This window comes from Phocoena sinus, chromosome 12 (genome assembly GCF_008692025.1).
Source record: "Phocoena sinus isolate mPhoSin1 chromosome 12, mPhoSin1.pri, whole genome shotgun sequence".
NCBI lineage: Eukaryota > Metazoa > Chordata > Mammalia > Artiodactyla > Phocoenidae > Phocoena > Phocoena sinus.
Window position 1 is genome coordinate 5653638 of NC_045774.1, and position 20201 is coordinate 5673838.

The following is a 20201-nucleotide window of genomic DNA, read 5'->3' on the forward strand; positions in this document are numbered from 1 at the left end:
GAGAGGACAGGTATTTTCCTGGGAATCAGAGCTACTCAGGAGCCTTCAGCAAGGGGTGAGCTATGACATGAGATGAGAAGTTTGCTTGACCAGGGCTCTGTCCACACACGGCAAAGTACAGTTCAGGGTCTGGGGATGTTCAGTTAGTTTGTTTTTGTGGGGTTCATGCAGAGCCCTGCTTCCTTCAACATTAAAGGTCCCTTCCTTAGAAATGGCATCCTAAAAGAAGGCCTCTGGTCTTACCAAGTACCAGACTTTCCCCATAGTACATGTGCCAAGGAATAAATATGAATATATTGCGAGACTGCTCACAAGCGTGTGCTTAATAATTTTAATGTTTTATCTTCAACATTACAGTAGTACAATTGAAATCCGGTTGTTAAAGCTTTAAAAGGTAGAAGTCTACCGGTTATAGAATAAGATGTTTCTTTAAATGTATGCTGTTATCCTACCAGTGGCAGCATATAAATTGCTTCCTCTTTATTCTGACTTCTTAGTTTGCTGAATCAGTACAGTAGTCAATAGTAGCTTAAAAGAATTAATATAGTTATAAAAAAGAAAAGCAATTTATATCCCATCTGACTGTTGGATTATCACAGATAAAGCAAAATGATTCATCTATATTTTTACTATTTTCAAGATGAATTTTTTCTAGTCTCTTGACATTTCTAAAAGTTACTCATACTATTATTCAAACAGGTCAAAAAAACTATGAATTCTTTTTATTGATAGAATTTTTATGTGCTAAATTACTTAAAACACCAAAAATCGACTCACTTTTTATAAAGAAATATGGCATATTCTTTTACTCAAAAGGAATCAAGTTCTTAAGAACCTGCACTATGTGATCGTGAATGAATTGGTACATAGACAAACACAAAATCCATCTAACTAATCAAATACAAACAAAACCCCAAATTAAACTTTTTAAGAATAAAATATGTAAATTAGTTATACTTGCTATAAATTTTTTCTCATTATGCACATTTTCACATAACAAATGCAAATTTTAAGAGATGATTAAAACCAGGATAATAATGTCCTTCATTCTCCTAAAAAAATTATGACAAAACTTAATAACAAGGGTATCTTCAGATTTCTCTTGCCAAACAATTTTTAATAATTCTAAGTTCAATAACTGGCTATCATGCGACTGCCCAAGATTTCAAAATGTTTGATAATTATATGAAAACATTTAAAGACATACTAGAAATAATGCAAACAATTCTTTCAGGTTTTCTATAAAAGAAGGAAAAGGTTAATTTTAATGAATTTCTGAGCTATTTACTTTGATGAATTCTACACTTTGATCATTTTTATTTTTTAACATAAATTTATTTGTTACTAATTATAAACAATCCTGACGTTCACCCTTCAGATACTACTGTGGGACTTTTTTATTACATGGATCAGTTGCTAAATTTAAAATATCTGGCAAAGCCTTTTATGTTCCTTAACCTGATGTGATGCTCACACATGTGCAACTGCTTTTCTTTCTTTAGGCAGAGAAGCCCTTTTAGCTGATAAATATCACCCAAAGCAAAGTCCTTGATAACAAAAAATAATTAAATAGCAGAAACTGGTTAGAGATCAGCATTCATTTTTCAAATTAAATGTAAAAGCCTTCTTCAGTTAAGAGATTGGCAAGTTTTTACAAATAACATCAGTGAGCCTCTTAGAAGGAAACAGCCACATTAAAATGAGTCATTAGGCAATACATTTATTTTGAAACCAATTAACCTTTTGTCAGAAAAATGTTGGTGCTGTAATGGTCTCAGCAGCGGAGGTCAGCCTCTAACAGGGCACGTATGACAGCCACTGTGCTGGCTGACACGTACTGCAGACAGAGAGGAGAGGGCAGCATGAGAACCGGCCCTCTTTTGTATTCCACACTGCATTTCCAGGGAGCAGACAATCTTGACCTATCCATTCAGGTAATTAAAGCTTCCATTTGGAAGTGTCCTGCAGGAAGGTGAAATTTTGGGGAGATAAATGGCTGTTGTTCTTTGTATCCAGCCACCAGTTCCATAATTTGATGGACTGCCTGAAACAGGCTGGGATGCCAGGTTCTCATAAAAATAGAGATGAATTGGTCAGCACACAATTCTCTAAGGCAAAGCAACTCTGTCATTTTCTTTTTTGCAGGCTATAATTTAATTGTTAGTCAAGGTGGACAGCTGACACAGGGGGGCTTTCTCTCAGAGCTTACCTACCATCTTCCATTCACTGAGAAATCACTCCAGCTTATTTACTTATCAGCCAAGTTTGTTTGACATTGGGAAATGTCACTTCCACAGGGAGCACAGCTGGTTCTCCCAGCTGTGCCATGACTTACCTTCCACGCTATTTTGTTTCCTTTCGAATCATGTTCAAGGGCAATTGGGAAGTCCCCTCGTTCATAAAATTTTCGAAACGCTGTGGGCTTTGTTGGTCTTTCTTTAAATGCTCCTGCAGGTGGGGGGCCTCTCACCTTTAAAGAAAAAAAAAAAAAAAGGAATCAGGTTTTAAAACACATTGGAAAATGCACAGTGAGAAGACTGGCTTTTATGTTTCATTTTGTATAAAATGTTCTGGAAGACAATGCAAATTATCTTAATAATGAACAACTGAAATCTCACTAATACAAACATTTGGAGAAGAAAATTATTTTATAATAACTGTTAAGGATCTACTTTATTTCAAGCTACTTTACAAAGCATTCCTAGAAAATGTCACTTTAAAATATCACTTTATAAAGAAGAAAAGCCTGAACTTTTAAGGAAAACATTTTAATAGAAGCAACTAAGTTCAGAGTGTTAAAACTTCTAAGATTCTTAATAATTGCAAATTCTAATCTCAGGTCTGATATACTTTATAGAATACTCCAGAAATAAATTTAAAATATGTCCTTCAAATCTTTCTATATAAATAAAATGTTAGGATATGTTCTCATGTTATAAGTATTAGCCATAAAACCATAAAAATGTGATATAAAATTAAGTGATGATAAATGAGAGAGTTTAAGAAGAAAAATGGTGGTCTACTGTGTGTGCATAGCATACATTTGGTAACATGAATTTATGAGAAAGAAATATTAGATTATATGAGAATCTTTCACGGGCCAAATTATGAGTTTTATGAAAGAAGAAACATTTCATATTGAGTTATTCACATTGACTACAACTTTTAAATCTGCATTATTTACATATGAACTAATTCATTATGTTACAAAATTCAAAGTGATTAGTGAATGACTATCATTAGAAAATGATAGTCGGCTGTACAGTTCCTTATATATAGTCTAAACATTATTATCTTTACCTGTTTGTAAAAAAAAAAGGTAAATATTAGTCATCCATTAGTTTAATAAAAACAATTATTTTGTTAATTCTTAGACAAGAAAGCAAATAATTTACCTACTATCTTAATATTTTATTTGATGCCATATCAATTTTTAATATCTGTGTGAAAAATAATTTTAACAAAGTATATATAAAATATATCTACTATAACAAATATTATATATTATATAATGACAAATACATTTTATCTGAAGCACACATAAAGACTAATATTAGAAACTGAGGGAGCTTCCGGGAAGATGGCGGAAGAGTAAGACGCGGAGATCACCTTCCTCCCCACAGATACACCAGAAATACATCTACACGTGGAACAACTCCTACAGAACACCTACTGAAAGCTGGCAGAAGACCTCAGACCTCCCAAAAGGCAAGAAGCCCCCCACGTACCTGGGTAGGGCAAAAAAAAAAATAAACAGAGACAAAAGGATAGGGACGGGACCTCCACCAGTGGGAGGGAGCTGTGAGGAAGGAAAAGTTTCCAAACGCTAGGAAGCCCCTTCACGGGCGGAGACTGCGGGTGGCGGAGGGGGAAAGCTTTGGAGCCGCGGAGGAGAGCACAGCAACAGGGCTACGGAGGGCAAAGCGGGGAGGTTCCCGCACAGAGGATCAGGGCCGACCGGCACTCACCAGCCGGAGAGGCTTGTCTGCTCACCCGCCGGGGCGGGCGGGGCTGGGAGTTGAGGCTCGGGCTTCGGTCGGAGTGTCGGCAGAGGACGGGGGTTGGCGGCGTGAACACAGCCTGCAGGGGTTAGTGCGCCACGGCTAGCCGGGAGGGAGTCCGGGGAAAAGTCTGGAGCTGCCGAAGAGGCAAGAGATTTTTTTCTTCCCTCTTTGTTGAGGAGAGAGGATTCAGAGCGCTGCTTAAAGGAGCTCCAGAGACGGGTGCGAGCCGCGACTAAAAGCGCGGATCCCAGAGATGGGCATGAGACGCTAAGGCTGCTGCTGCCGCCACCAAGAAGCCTGTGTGCGAGCACAGGTTACTATCCACAAGCACCTGCCGGGGAGCCTGTCCAGCCCGCCACTGCCAGGACCCGGATAGCTCTCCCGGAAGAACGCACGACGCGCCTCAGGCTGGTGCAACGTCACGCCGGCCTCTGCCGCCGCAGGCCCGCCCCGCACTCCGTGCCCCTCCCTCCCCCGGGCCTGAGTGAGCCAGAGCCGCCGAATCAGCGGCTCCTTTAACCCCGTCCTGTCTGAGCGAAGAACAGATGCCCTCCGGAGACCTACATGCAGAGGCGGGGCCAAATCCAAAGCTGAGCCCCTGGGAGCTGTGAGAACAAAGAAGAGAAGGGAAATCCCTCCCAGCAGCCTCAGGAGCAGCGGATTAAAGCTCCACAATCAACTTGATGTCTGTGGAATACCTGAATACACAACAAATCATCCCAAACCGAGGAGGTGGACTTTGAGAGCAAGATTTATGCTGTATAGCTTTGCTTCCTCTTGTCCTAGGGTTCTATCCGTCCGTTTTTTTGTTGTTGTTTTGGTTTGGTTTGGGTTTTTTTTTTCTTTATTTTTTCTTAATAATTATTTTTCATTTTAATAACTTTATTATATTTTATCTTACTTTATTTTATTTTACTTTATCTTCTTTCTTTCTTTTTTCCTTCCTTCCCTCCTTCCTTCCTTCCTCCCTCCCGCCCTTCTTTCTTTCATTCTTTCTTCTACTAATACTTTCTTTCTACTTTTTCTCCCTTTTATTCTGAGCCGTGTGGATGAAAGGCTCTTGGTGCTGCAGCCAGGAGTCAGTGCAGTGCCTCTGAGGTGTGAGAGCCAACGTCAGCACACTGGTCCACAAGAGACCTCCCAGCTCCACATAATATCAAATGGCGAAAATCTCCCAGAGATCTCCATCTCAACACCAGCACCCTGCTTCACTCAACGACCATCAAGCTACAGTGCTGGACACCCTATGCCAAACAACTAGCAAGACAGGAACACAACCCCACCCATTAGCAGAGAGGCTGCCTAAAATCATAAGTCCACAGACACCCCAAAACACACCACCAGACATGGACCTGCCCACAAAAAAGACAAGATCCAGCCTCACCCACCAGAACACAGGCCCTAGTCCCCTCCACCAGGAAGCCTACACAACCCACTGAACCAACCTTAGCCACTGGGGAGAGACACCAGAAACAACGGGAACTACGAGCCTGCAGCCTGCAGAAAGGAGACCCCAAACACAGTAAGATAAGCAAAATGAGAGGACAGAAAAACACACCACAGATGAAGGAGCAAGATAAAAACCCACCAGACCTAACAAATGAAGAGGAAATAGGCAGTCTATCTGAAAAAGAATTCAGAATAATGTTAGTAAAGATGATCCAAAATCTTGGAAATAGAATGGACAAAATGCAAGAAACATTTATCAAGGACCTAGAAGAACTAAAGATGAAACAAACAATGATGAACAACACAATAATTGAAATTAAAAATACTCTAGATGGGATCAATAGCAGAATAACTGAGGCAGAAGAATGGATGTGACCTGGAAGATAAAATAGTGGAAATAACTACTGCAGAGCAGAATAAAGAAAAAAGAATGAACTGAGGACAGTCTCAGAGACCTCTGGGACAACATTAAACGCACCAACATTCGAATGATAGGGGTTCCAGAAGAAGAAGAGAAAAAGAAAGGGACTGAGAAGATATTTGAAGAGATTATACTTGAAGACTTCCCTAATATGGGAAAGGAAATAGTTAATCAAGTCCAGGAAGAACAGAAAGTCCCATACAGGATAAATCCAAGGAGAAACACGCCAAGACACATATTAATCAAACTGCCAAAAATTAAATACAAAGAAAATATAGTAAAAGCAGCAAGTGAAAAACAACAAGTAACACACAAGGGAATCCCCATAAGGTTAACACCTGATCTCTCAGCAGAAACTCTGCAAGCCAGAAGGGACTGGCAGGACATATTTAAAGTGATGAAGGAGAAAACCCTACAACCAAGATTACTCTACCCAGCAAGGATCTCATTCAGATTTGATGGAGAAATTAAAACCTTTACAGACAAGCAAAAGCTGAGAGAGTTCAGCAGCACAAAACCAGCTTTACAACAACTGCTACAGGAACTTCTCTAGGCAAGAAGCACAAGAGAAGGAAAACACCTACAATAACAAACCCAAAACAATTAAGAAAATGGGAATAGGAACATACATATCGATAATTACCTTAAATGTAAATGGACTAAATGCTCCCACGAAAAGACACAGATTGGCTGAATGTATACAAAAACAAGACCCATATATTTGCTGTCTACAAGAGACCCACTTCAGACCTAGAGACACATACAGACTGAAAGTAAGGGGATGGAAAAAGATATTTCATGCAAATGGAAACCAAAAGAAAGCTGGAGTAGCAATTCTCATATCAGACAAAATAGACTTTAAAATAAAGACTATTACAAGAGACAAAGAAGGACACTACATAATGATCAAGGGACCGTTCCAAGAAGAAGATATAACAATTGTAAATATTTATGCACCCAATATAGGAGCACTTCAATACATAAGGCAAATACTAACAGTCATAAAAGGGGAAATCGACAGTAACACATTCATAGTAGGGGACTTTAACACCCCACTTTCACCAATGGACAGATCATCCAAAATGAAAATAAATAAGGAAACACAGCTTTAAATGATACATTAAACAAGATGAACTTAATTGATATTTATAGGACATTCCATCCAAAAACAACAGAATACACATTTTTCTCAAGTGCTCATGGAACATTCTCTAGGATAGAAAAAATCTAGAAACAATAAATGCTGGAGAGGGTGTGGAGAAAAGGGAACCCTCTTGCACTTTTGGTGGGAATGTAAATTGACACAGCCACTGTGGAGAATAGTATGGAGGTTCCTTAAAAAAACCACAAATAGAACCAACATATGACCCAGCAATCCCACTACTGGGCATATACCCTGAGAAAACCATAATTCAAAAAGAGTCATGTACCAAAATGTTCATTGCAGCTCTATTTACAATAGCCCGGAGATGGAAACAACCTAAGTGTCCATCAACAGATGAATGGATAAAGAAGATGTGGCACATATATACAATGGAATATTACTCAGCCATAAAAAGAAACGAAATTGAGCTGTTTGTAATGAGGTGGATAGACCTAGAGTCTGTCATACAGAGTGAGTAAGTCAGAAAGAGAAAGACAAATACTGTATGCTAACACATATATATGGAATTTAAGAAAAAAAAGTCATGAAGAACCTAGGGGTAAGACAGGAATAAAGACACAGACCTACTAGAGAATGGACTTGAGGATATGGGGAGGGGGAAGGGTAAGCTGTGACAAAGCAAGAGAGAGGCATGGACATATATTCACTACCAAACGTAAGGTAGATAGCTAGTGGGAAGCAGCTGCATAGCACAGGGAGATCAGCTCGGTGCTTTGTGACCGCCTGGAGGGGTGGGATAGGGAGGGTGGTGGGGGGTGATGCAAGAGGGTAGAGATATGGGAACATATGTATAGGTATAACTGATTCACTTTGTTATAAAGCAGAAACTAACACACCATTGTAAAGCAATTATACTCCAATAAAGATGTAAATAAAATAAAATAAAATAAAATAAAATCCCATAAACAGAAAAAAAAAAGAAACTGAGTAGGAGATTAAGAAATACCTTATTAAGATGATTAAATGCTGAAGTGGAATTGAAGAGTGAGGTAACATAAAGGCACTTATTAGAGTTTAAAATGTTCTTCACCACATAGAACATTATTTGCAGCAAATGATTACGTAAGTAACTGAAATGACACTGGACAGTGGAGAAGCAAGATTTACTCTTACTTATTGAAGATTTAAAATTTTTTCTGGTATTAGAATTTTTCAGCCAATTTCATTCAATTGTTAAATGACCATATGCATACAGCAACTACTTTGTGCAGAGTTCTGAGTTGGTTGCTATATATAAGGGAGGACATTCTCAACAATGTTAGTAAAATGGAAACTGTAGAGATGTTACTCCTGGACTTTTGCAATTCATGGAGCAATAAATTTTGAAACATATTTTTGGGAAATGATAAAGAATCAACAGTTTTTTATTTTGCCAAGAAGTTACATCAAAAAAAATTACTATTTACCATGATGTCACTATTTCAACACCTCCCAGAAGTGGTAGAACATAAACTAAAGAAAGAAAACATAGCCAGCATGCATATGTATTTACAGAAAGTTATAGTGCAATAGTACATACGTGTGTGCATGTGTACATGTGTATTATTTGTATACAGATACCTCACTTCTTATATTTTTGAAAAATTTTTAATGGGTAAATAGGTATATATATATGGTATGATACATATAGATAGATAGATAGATATAGATATATAATGGACTATTATTCAACCATAAAAAGAAGGAAGTCCTGCCATTTGGAATGACATGCATAGACCTTGAGGACATTATGCTAAGTGAAATAAGTCAGACAGACAAATACTGTATGATCTCACTTTTTTGTGGAATCTAAAAAAAAAACTGAACTCGTAGAAACAGAGAGTGGAATGGTGCTTGCCAGGGACTGGGGGCGTGTGGCATCCATTGATTGTCTTTTTTTCATTTGCTTTACAATCTTCCTGATTCTTGGTGTCACAACTGATTTTTTTATTGAAACCTGGACACTGGTGTGTTATGAGACTCTAGATCTTAAACCTTCTGCTTTAGCTGGTTTATTCTTACACCTCTCTAGCAGAAATGAGGTGGGGGGTGCCACCTGATTACTACCAGGTTGGGGCAGAAGTACTGGTATCCCACCTGGCCTCGGCTGAACCATGTGGAGGGAGCTCCTCATTAACACTGGGTGAGGGTGGGAGTTTCAGCACCACTGGCCTCCACCGTCACCTCCCTGACAGAGAAGGGTAGCAGTGCCTCATTATTGCTCCCCACCCTGACAGCACAGATGAAGTGGCCTCATTACTGCTAGGCAGTGCCTGTCCCTCCACGAGGCATCCTCTGACACCACCCCAACAGGAAGGGGGAAGACCCTCTTATGACTGCTGGCTGGGGTGAAAGTCCAATCTGCCCCCATGTGTTCTCCATTGACGCTATGGGTGTTGGGGACCTCTTTTCTATTCCAGTAGAGATCAAAGACAGTTTCTCATTTAAAAAATTCGGCTACAATGATTATTTAGTTTTTTTTGTCTGCTCATCATATCCTAACCATATTTTTCAGTTTTTTTTAGATGCCAAGTTATTATTTATGCTGTTGACAGTAAGCCTCTTATTTATTTAACTGACTTAAAATTTATTTAAGATTATCCATCTTTCTCCTTTTTCTTTGTATTTATCTTAAAATCAAGTTCTCTTTTCCCTTATATCTCTTATTCTAAATATACTCCAATCTTTCTGATTCAGAACTCAAAATTCTAATTGTCCAAACTTTTCAAATAAGGAATACATTTCTAAGATGCCTAGAAGGCTTTTTATACATTGTAACAGATAACTTACACTTCCTCTTTCTTCCCATAAATTTTTATGGGCTCTCTAGAGAAATGATTCCATACCTACAGTTCCATGGAAGTCTTTGCTTAGTTTTACAAAAATTGTCCATGCTAATATGCAATTACTTAACAGCAAGGAAATTTTATTGAGTATCTGTTATCCTCTGTTTTTATATTTCTGCCATTTACTTATTTTGAAACACTAGATTCTTTCAGTTCTGCTATAGATCCATTCCAAATTAACTCTTGGAATTTCAGGAGTTATAATTTGTAAAACTGACTAGAATATTACCACTTAGATTTGTTAGTGCAAAGGGACGTTACCTAACTTCATGCAGATGCTCTGTCACTCTATCCCTAGATAATATTTTTTTCTGTTCCAAATATATAGGTAGCCACTGAAACCTTACAGAAGGACATACTATTTTTTTAATATTCCATACATAATTCATTCCAACTAGTTCTAAAAATCTGTACATGAAAACCAAGTGAAATATAATTCCTGGAAAAGTAATAATGATATTATTACTGGAAATCACACAGATGGATATAGTTTGACTAAACAACTTTAAAAGCCAACAAAAACACTGTTAAGAATCCTTACGTAAGTCTCTTATTTGTACAAGGACTACTGTAAATTTTATTTAATGTCTTAAGAATTTTTTCCTGATTTATTGTGAATAATATAGAGCAAATAAGGAACCATAAATCAAAGTAGATTTGTGGGAAAATGCAATTAGGATTTGCTTGAATGGTGGGGTCTATCTGTAAACCAATTAGGATGAATGGATGTTGCAGCAGAATGCTTTTAATAAAATCGAATGCACTTGGGAACCGAGATACTGAATGCACTTTGAAGTGACTACAGATGACACAGTACTTTATATGCCTACATTTATTGAATGTGCTGTAATGGATTTAGGACTTAGATCACAGTCTCTGTCATGGTCACAAAACTAATAATAATTAGCAGGAAGGAAGTTTCTCTAAAATTCTTCATCATATAGTTCGAAAGTTTCCTTTTCAGTAGATTTATCTTTTAGCATAAACTGAAACTGCTAAAAAGAAAAAAAGAAATAAAAGGAGACTTTTACTTCAAGTGGGAAGCTACATTGTGTTTTTCTAATTGGTCCATTTAGCCACCTCACTAACATTGAGACACTAAAATTCAAAGACACTAATTTCCTTATTAGGAAATTTTTCAGCATGAGATTCGGATTCATAAAATCACTGTGGTTAAGAAGTTGGTGGGCCAGAGTTGGATTGTCTGTGAGCTACTCAGGCACTGGACTGTTAGCCGTGGGACTGGTAAATTGGTTGCCATCAGCCTAGATTCCTGAGTAAGGAGTATTATAATTCAGCGTCTGTCATACTTGCCAGTCGTACTTGTTTTAATACATCAAAAAAATGCAATACCTAAGGTCACCAAATAACCAGAAAAATACTTGCAAAAGATTAACAGTTAACAAATCTGATTGTTGGTAGGTAGGGCACCTCAACATTAACAAAAGTGAGCTTATATTACCAGGTAAAATTTTTATAAGAAGCTTTAACAACATAACAATTTAATGATGTAACAAAACACTATGATAGTAATGTTTTTGTTAGTAAGAGCCTCGTATGGTAAAATATACATGTTTCAATAAATATTCAATATGTGTGGACATACTTTGGAGTCTTTAAAAGTTAGGCCCTATGGTAACAGTTGAGTGATAGAGAAAACTTCTAAGTGACACAGGTAACCTATTTTAAGAAGCTTATTCCACTGAGGCCTAAGAGGATGGCTTAGAGTCAGGAGAATGTGGAGTCAAGATGATCAATCTGAACTTTACTGGAGTCGTCTAAGCATGAGATGGCAAAGGCCTTGAATTAGGGTGGCATCAGGAATAAAAACGAAATCCCCTTATACTGCTTTCGCTCTTTACAAACATTATTGGTTTCAGTTTTCAACAAAACACATATGAAATGGTCTTACAGACAAGAAAATTAAAGCTTACATATGTTCAAAACCTGTCAGAAATCACAGAACTAGGAAGTAGTAGGAAAGATATTTGACTTCCAATCTCTCTGCCGCTATAGGACATGTCCTCAGTCACTGTACTAGAAGGTTGGGAAAAACTTAAAGGGGAATTACCTAAGGCACATGACTAATTGAATGAAGAGATCTAAAGGCAGAGATGAAGCAGGCTTCTGACTACAAAGATGCGAATAATAAATTTGTTTAAGTTACATAAATAATAAACTGTAGGATGGAGGGAACTCTTATTAAATCACTTACTATTCTATCACCTTTAATAAGTTTGTGCTTTCTCTCTAGACTTTTTCCAAAAACATATATACAAATACCATTTTTCCATTTTTATGTCCTTTCCATTTAGTGTACTTTTTCATTTTTTGTGGCTAAGCAATATTCTACCAACTGTCTGCAATTATATTTAGAATTTATATTATTTCCATTTCACTCACCTTTTGTAATTACATTATTATAAAATTTTCAGGCATATCACATTTTCCACATTTTATATTATTTCCTTCAGACAGAATCTTCAGTATGAGATGAGATCAAAATTTATATTTTATGATTCTTGATAAAATTATTTGCTAATTAAATAGGTCTTCTGTTTTAGTCTGCTTGGGCTGCTATAACAAAATACCACAGACTGGATGACTTCAACAAGAGAAATTTTATTTTCTCAGTTCTGGAGACTGGACATCTGAGATCAGGGTGCCAGCAAGGTCAGGTTCCAGTGAGAACCCCCTTCCTAGCTTGCAGACTGCTACCTTCTCACTGGATCCTCACATGGCAGAGAGACAGCGAGCTCTCAGCTGTTTTCCTCTTCTTATAAGAACACTAATCCCATCACAGAGACCCCACTCTCATGAAGCCATCACATAAACCTAATTACCTCTCAAAGGTCCCACCTCCATCACACTGGGGGTTAGGGCTTCAACATATAAATTTGGGGGGGACATATTCAGTCGATAACATCTTCTTATTGTTCAATTTGGATTACTATGTTTAACAAATGAGGATGAACGTTTTCTCATTTTAGTATAACTGCTATATGAATACATTTGTGACTTTTCTATATTAAAATCAATTTTATGAGTTTTTTATATTAAAAGATATTAACCATGTTTGCATTTACAACAAATATCTACTTATCATTTTGCCTTCCATTTTTACTTACTTAGCATTTAAAGGTTTTAAATGTTTTATAGGAGAGTTTCTTTCTCTTTTCTTTACTTGCTCTTTTTGCCTCCAGCTTTGCCTTGTTTAGATCATTCCTCTGTCAGCTGCACAATGAATATTTTAATCGACTAATTAAATCATATCTCTCATCTACTTAGAATCCATAAATGATTTCCCACAAACACGCCACACAAAGACATTTGCAAGCTGTGTTGCTCTCCCCAGCATTCCTCTACAGGTACCCAAGAATAAATTATACCCAAACACTGGCAGTTCTCAGGCATGCCCTGCTTTCTTTGGTCTTCTTGATTTTGCTGTCCCATCAATCTGTTATTCTCTCTCACCCCTTTGCTACTCCTTTTTATCCTCCTTCTTTTTCTCCTGAAACTACTAATCACCTTCATGACTAAGCACAAACCTCACCTCTCCTAAGAAACCTTTCCTAACAAGCCATATTCGACACTGTGGTGGGATCAGGTTCTTCACCTTATGGTTGAAATGCCTGGGGACAAACTAGACTTGGTCATTAAACCACTGGAACAACCTGTATGGAAATTATTAGGGAGATCTAGGCTGTCGACAAAGTTTGTCTATAATCAAGTGGTTGGGTTAAATCTATGGAAGTTAGCAAATTTTTCCAAAGGGAAAGTATATAGTGAGGAAAATGCTGGGAACCCAAGACATTACCTGGAGATTTGGAATTCTACAGGAGAATAGAAAGTACAGTCAGAATGGTGGCAAGTAAATGGGGAAGGCAAGTAAATCATAGAAATCAGTGAATGAGAGGGACAAATTTTGCTTTTCTTTTGTTTTAATGATACAAGGAGATCAATTAAGAAGAATGAAAGATCTCTGAAAATTAAACAGCTGTAGTGGCATGATGGGGTGGAAGCCAGACTATAAAGCTTTGAGTAATGAATAAGGAATATGAAGTAAAACCAGATATATGCTTTGGGAGTTATTCTGACCTATGGGCTGTCAAAATCTGAGCTGCTAGCAAGGTGTGATTGTTAAAGCAGGGTAAAGTTAGTGGTAACTGGAAATAGGGGAAGAAAAGACTGTCAACGGACTGTAATACTGGAATTCATAAACTATCTAATCACTTATGGAACCAGAATGATTTTAGAATACAAGATATATGTAAAACTAATACACTTATCTGAACAGCCAGAGGAATTTGTGAAGTGAAGTATAGATTCTTCTGTGTTAGAAACTCTTAAATCTGAATTCAAGAACTTATGGTCACATAAACTAAAATATTAATTAGAAACAGAGTTAAGAAATTGGCTCTAAAATAGATATTACCTATATCACTCATTCATTGAAAAATGCATTGAACACATAATATTTCCAAGTCACTAGGCTTGGTATTATTGGGGACAAAAAGATAAGTCAAATATATTATCTTCAAGATATACATCATTTAGGAAAAGAGATAAGAATATCCCCCATAAGGCTTCCCTGGTGGCGCAGTGGTTGAGAGTCCGCCTGCCGATGCAGGGGACACAGGTTCGTGCCCCGGTTCGGGAAGATCCCACATGCCGCGGAGCGGCTGGGCCCGTGAGCCATGGCCGCTTGAGCCTGCGCGTCTGGAGCCTGTGCTCCGCAATGGGAGAGGCCCCAACAGTGAGAGGCCCGCGTACCGCAAAAAAAGAATATCCCCCATAATCTTCTATAGAAGTAAGATTGCGATAAATGTCACAGAAAGACGTGTAGAATTCTGCACACTCAGAAGATAAAACATTTGGGTTTTAAGGCATTTTTCCTTTTCATTAGAAAATGTTATTCAGCCTTGCAAGGTACCTATATTTTTCAGTGGAACCAGGCAGAAATGTATTGTAATTTTCTATAAACCTGAATTCTGTACAATTTTAGTAGAAATAATTAGAGAATTATGGTTGCTGTACCACAGATTTGTCTATTTATAACCTATGTAGTTATTAATTATTAAATCAGAATTAATTTGCTTGGATATTCTATTTATTATTACATTTAAGTAATTATCAATTATTACCATAATTTTATAACCAAAAATTCAACATTGATTAGACCAGTACGTATTTCTTTTCTATGTAAAACTTCTCACATTAAAATCCATGTATTCTATTTTGAAATGCACTTCTATAAATGGGAAAATTTTGCTTAAAATATGGCTTGTTTGATACTTAAAATGAAATAACTTAGTGTAAAGTGCTTGCAGAGACTAGTTTAAATATAATTAGCATATAAAAACTAATATTAGTGTAAATATTATAATAATTTGCATTTAAATGAGCATTGTTATATAATGATTACAAAAACCCAAATAGCTTATAATACAGTTTTTCAGATACGTAGCACTAGAAAGATACAGCATTAGTGAAAAGAGTAACATGGAGTAAAACGACAAATACTTCAATTAAAAAATTTAGAAGACTTTGGTACTAGACTTGACTTTTCACCTTGACAATAAATTGTGTCTTGCCTTGTTCCCAAAAGGATCATGAAGATACATGCAGTAAAGAAGAAGCATAAACTTGGAGCTGCCTTACAACAAGGGCAAGTGATTGGACCCTTTGGAGCCTCAGCTTCCTCATGTGTCAGATTAAAAAAATTACACGGGCTGACCTCTAAGATCCTTCCTACACCTCTATAACCTAACGTGTATTTATTAATTCAACAAATATTGAGGACAATATTATCAGAGAATTTACCTATATATAGAGCTAAAAGGAATCTCAGACGGCACATGAATTTCTTGTTTTACTTTTGACAAACTGAAATTCAAAGGGGCTATGGAAACATATTCAAGTTTACATTTCAAGGCTTATTTTTCTCAGCTCTATCATCTTAATAACAAGCTTGGTTTCATGGACTCTAGACTTTTTCAGGCTAGGATCCAATAACTTGATTTAAAAATGCTTTTGCAATAACTATATGACAAAAGGAAGTCCCAAAGATTGCTGAGTAAATTATGGTTGTGTCATTTTAATTTTATAACTGAACTATAACACGCTTGGAACTAAGAGTGTACTTCAAAATGTTGTCTCTGTTACCTAAAATAGTTCTGAAAGCAATGGTTGGACTACACGATTTCTTTTAAATTTCTTTGTTTAAAGTAATAGTCACTGGTGGTTCTTTAAATTCTTTCTTGTAGGAAAAAAAAAACGATTGATAGCCTTTCCTAACAAAATGAGATGCAATAATCAAATGATGAAAAATAAATCTTCACAGTTGAAGGCTAAAAAAGTTTACTGCAGGGCTTCCCTGGTGGCGCAGTGGTTGAGAGTCTGCCTGCTGATGCAGGGGACGCGGGTTCATGCCCCGGTCCGGGAAGATCCCACATGCCGCAATGCGGCTGGGCCCGTGAGCCATGGCTGCTGAGCCTGCGTGTCTGGAGCCTGTGCTCCGCAACGGGAGAGGCCACAACAGTGAGAGGTCTGCGTACAGCAAAAAAAAAAAAAAAAAAAAAAAAGTTTACTACAAAGTTGCTCTCTTCCTGCAGTTAAATATGGGAAAAGGCCACATATTTAAGTGTCCAAGTGTGATTTTTGCTATCAACTTGTCTCCAGAGAGTCATCAGAGATTTCAATTTAGACTGTACTATTTAGCATCTGTCTTGTAGAACTGATAAAATGCCTGAATGACTGAGACAGCTTGGCTAATACACTGTCACACCTAACACTAAGGCCAAAGAAATGAGTGAGCTAAATGTGAAAGGAGAATATAAATGAGTAAGAGTTTAAAATATATTCTATTCCTGTTACACCTTTAATGTTGAGAGCATGGTAAGTAGTTTATATCTAAACATGTACATTCAGTGTCTTGCAACAGAGTTATTCCTTATGGAATAATTAGAGTAAAAATGTTATTTTTGTATATGTGAAGAGACTATTGCCATTTATACCTTACATATCATGAATATTTTAACAGAAAATTTGAAAGTCCTTGTGTTTAATGATGCAAGAAAGAACTAGCTTTTCTCCGGAAAGAACTAGCTATTTAATGGAAAACAATTTTTAGAACTGTTTACAATAAAAAATATATATGTATTGGTTAAAAAAAGAGTTTTGCTTTCCCATCAGTGTACTGGCTTCCTCTAAAAAAAGTACTTCAAAAGTTCATACAATTTGCAGAGATATTAAATACATTGATTATAATTTACAGACTCCAATGGTCAAATCAAGGAAGAAAGTAATGTGCAAAAACATGTGTGTTATCGTACATACAAAGCATGCATGTTACAACTTAACTGAAAGATAATATAATAAAAAATACAAGATTATAATCTTAACAGTCTGGGATTTTCCACCATGGAAAGGAAAAGAAGAAGAAATGAAGCCCTATCTAAACTGTACGTCATCTCTCCAAGGTAAAGATAGTAAATCATCATTCCTTGTCTAGATGTAATATGTTTTTACTTTTTTCTACCTTATATTTTTATATTTTAGTAAATAAAGTGCATTTTTTCCTGAGCCAAGATCTTCATCTGTGAAAGCCAGCTGACATTAGGTCAGCTTGTGGCCAAAATAAAGCCAACTAGTCCACATGGAAAATAAACTCTTAACATCTTTTTATTATTATAATAATATTATTATTATTAACAACAAGCCAGTTTGGCCATTTGTCTAACTTACCCTAACTAGACATGCAAAACTCACAAATCAGATTTATCAATGACTTCCTTTACATTCAGAAGTGTTCTTTCTTGCATAGATATAGTTTACTTTAGATGACTGTATGTAGTTACATGATTTGAATAGAATTTGTAGGCATGATTTGAAATATGTTAGACATTAGAATTATATACAAGCATTCCATGTACTTGTGTAAGCAGTTAATACACACATACACACAAACACATCATACAACCTAAGTGAGAAGTTTCCTCATTTTTCTTCTGAAATATGTTACTTTATCTTTGTTTTTATCATACAATAAAATATGACATAACCCTGAAATTAAAAGAAGTATAAGAGGAATAGACAAAATGCTTTCCTTCCCAGCCTACTTTAATTCCTTGGTATCTGGCAAGCAATAAATCTCGAAAGTTAAAATGATTTCTAGAAAAAACATTTCTTCCTTCTTTTATTCTAGAATCATACAAATACAGTATGAACTCCATTTACTGTAAAATTAGGAGAAAAAACTGACCACTGAAAGCTCTCTAAGATAAGGCACAAGGCATGGGGGAGGAATGGAAGAGATGAAATATGATGAGTGATCAGAGATCACTGAGGGATTCCAGAGAACAACACAAAAATAATTTTGGGTGAGGAAAATCCATGAAAAGAAAACCTTGTAAGATTAGTTCAAGATGACAGAATAGAAGGACGTATGCTCACTCCCTCTTGCGAGAACACGGGAATCACAACTAACTGCAGACGAATCATTGACAGGAAGACACTGGAACTCACCAAAAAAGATACCCCACATCCAAAGACAAAGGAGAAGCCACAATGAGACAGTAGGAGGGGCACAATCACAGTAAAATCAAACCCGTAACTGCTGGGTGGGTGACTCACAAACTGGAGAGCACTTATACCACAGAAGTCCACCCACTGGAGTGAAAGTTCTGAGCCCCATGTCAGGTTTCCCAACCTGGGGGTCTAGCAACGGAAGGAGGAATTCTTAGAGAATCAGACTTTGAAGGCTACCAGGATTTGACTGCAGGACATCGACAGGACTGGGGGAAACAGAGATTCCACTCTTAGAGGGCACACACAAAGTAGTGTGTGCATCAGGACCCATAGGAAGGAGCAGTGACACCATAGAGACTGAACCAAACCTACCTGCTAGTGTTGGAGGGTCTCCTGCAGAAGCAGGGGGGTGGCTCGGTCTCACTGTGAGGACAAGGACACTGGCAGCAGAAGTTCTGGGAAGTACTCCTTGGCATGAGCCCTCCCAGAGTCCACCATTAGCGCCACCAAAGAGCCCAGTTAGGCTCCAGTGTTGGGTCACCTCAGGCCAAACAACAAACAAGGAGGGGTCCCAGCTCCACCCATCAGCAGACAAGTGGATTAAAGTTTTATTGAGTTCTGCCAAACAGAGCAAGACCCAGCTCTACCCACCACCAGTCCCTCCCATCAGGAAATGTCCACAAGCCTCTTAGATAGCCTCATCCACCAGAGAGCAGACAGCAGAAGCAAGAAGAACTACAATCTTGCAACCTGTGGAACAAAAAACGCATTCACAGAAAGATAGACAAGATGAAAAGGCAGAGGGCAATATACCAGATGAAGGAACAAGATAACACCACAGAAAAACAACTAAATGAAGTGGAGATAGGAAACCTTCCAGAAAAAGAAATCAGAATAATGATAGTGAAGATGATCCAGGACCTCGGAAAAAGAATGGAGGCAAAGATCGAGAAGATGCAAGAAATGTTCAACAAAGATCTAGAAGAATTAAACAACAAACAAACAGAGAGGAACAATACAATAACTGAAATGAAAAATACACTAGAAGGAATCAATAGCAGAATAATTGAGGCAGAAGAACGGATAAGTGCCCTGGAAGACAGAATGGTGGAATTCACTGCTGCAGAACAGAATAAAGAAAAAAGAATGAAAAGAAATGAACACAGCTTAAGAGACTTCTGGGACAACATTAAACGCAACAACATTTGCATTATAGGGGTTCCAGAAGGAGAAGAGAGAGAGAAAGGACCCGAGAAAATATTTGAAGAGATTATAGTCAAAAACTTCCCTAACGTGGGAAAGGAAATAGCCACCCAAGTCCAGGAAGCGCAGAGAGTCCCATACAGGATAAACCCAAGGAGAAACACACCAAGGCACATAGTAATCAAATTGGAAAAAATTAAAGACAAAGAAAAATTATTGAAAGCAGCAAGGGAAAAATGACAAATAAAATACAAGGGAACCCCCATAAGGTTAACAGCTGATTTCTCAGCAGAAACTCTACAAGTCAGAAAGGAGTGGCATAATATACTTACAGTGATGAAAGGGAAGAACGTACAACCAAGATTACTCTACCCAGCAAGGATCTCATTCAGATTCGACAGAGAAATCAAAAGCTTTACAGACAAGCAAAAGCTAAGAGAATTCAGCACCACCAAACCAACTCTACAACAAATGCTAAAGGAATTTCTCTAAGTGGGAAACACAAGAGAAGAAAAGGACCTACAAAAACAAACCCAAAACAATTAAGAAAATGATAATAGGAACATACATATTGATAATTACCTTAAACGTGAATGGATTAAATG

At 37.3% G+C, this 20201-nt stretch overlaps 1 protein-coding gene across 1 annotated transcript in view; it reads right to left on the reverse strand.

Moving 5' to 3' along the window:
- The window catches only part of PACRG (parkin coregulated), a 530295-nt gene that overhangs the window by 442895 nt on the left and 67199 nt on the right, over positions 1-20201 (reverse strand). Inside the window, exon 2 of the mRNA XM_032650624.1 lies at positions 2336-2470. Coding sequence (XP_032506515.1) covers positions 2336-2470 — 135 coding nt within the window. The remainder of the gene's footprint in view (positions 1-2335; positions 2471-20201) is intronic.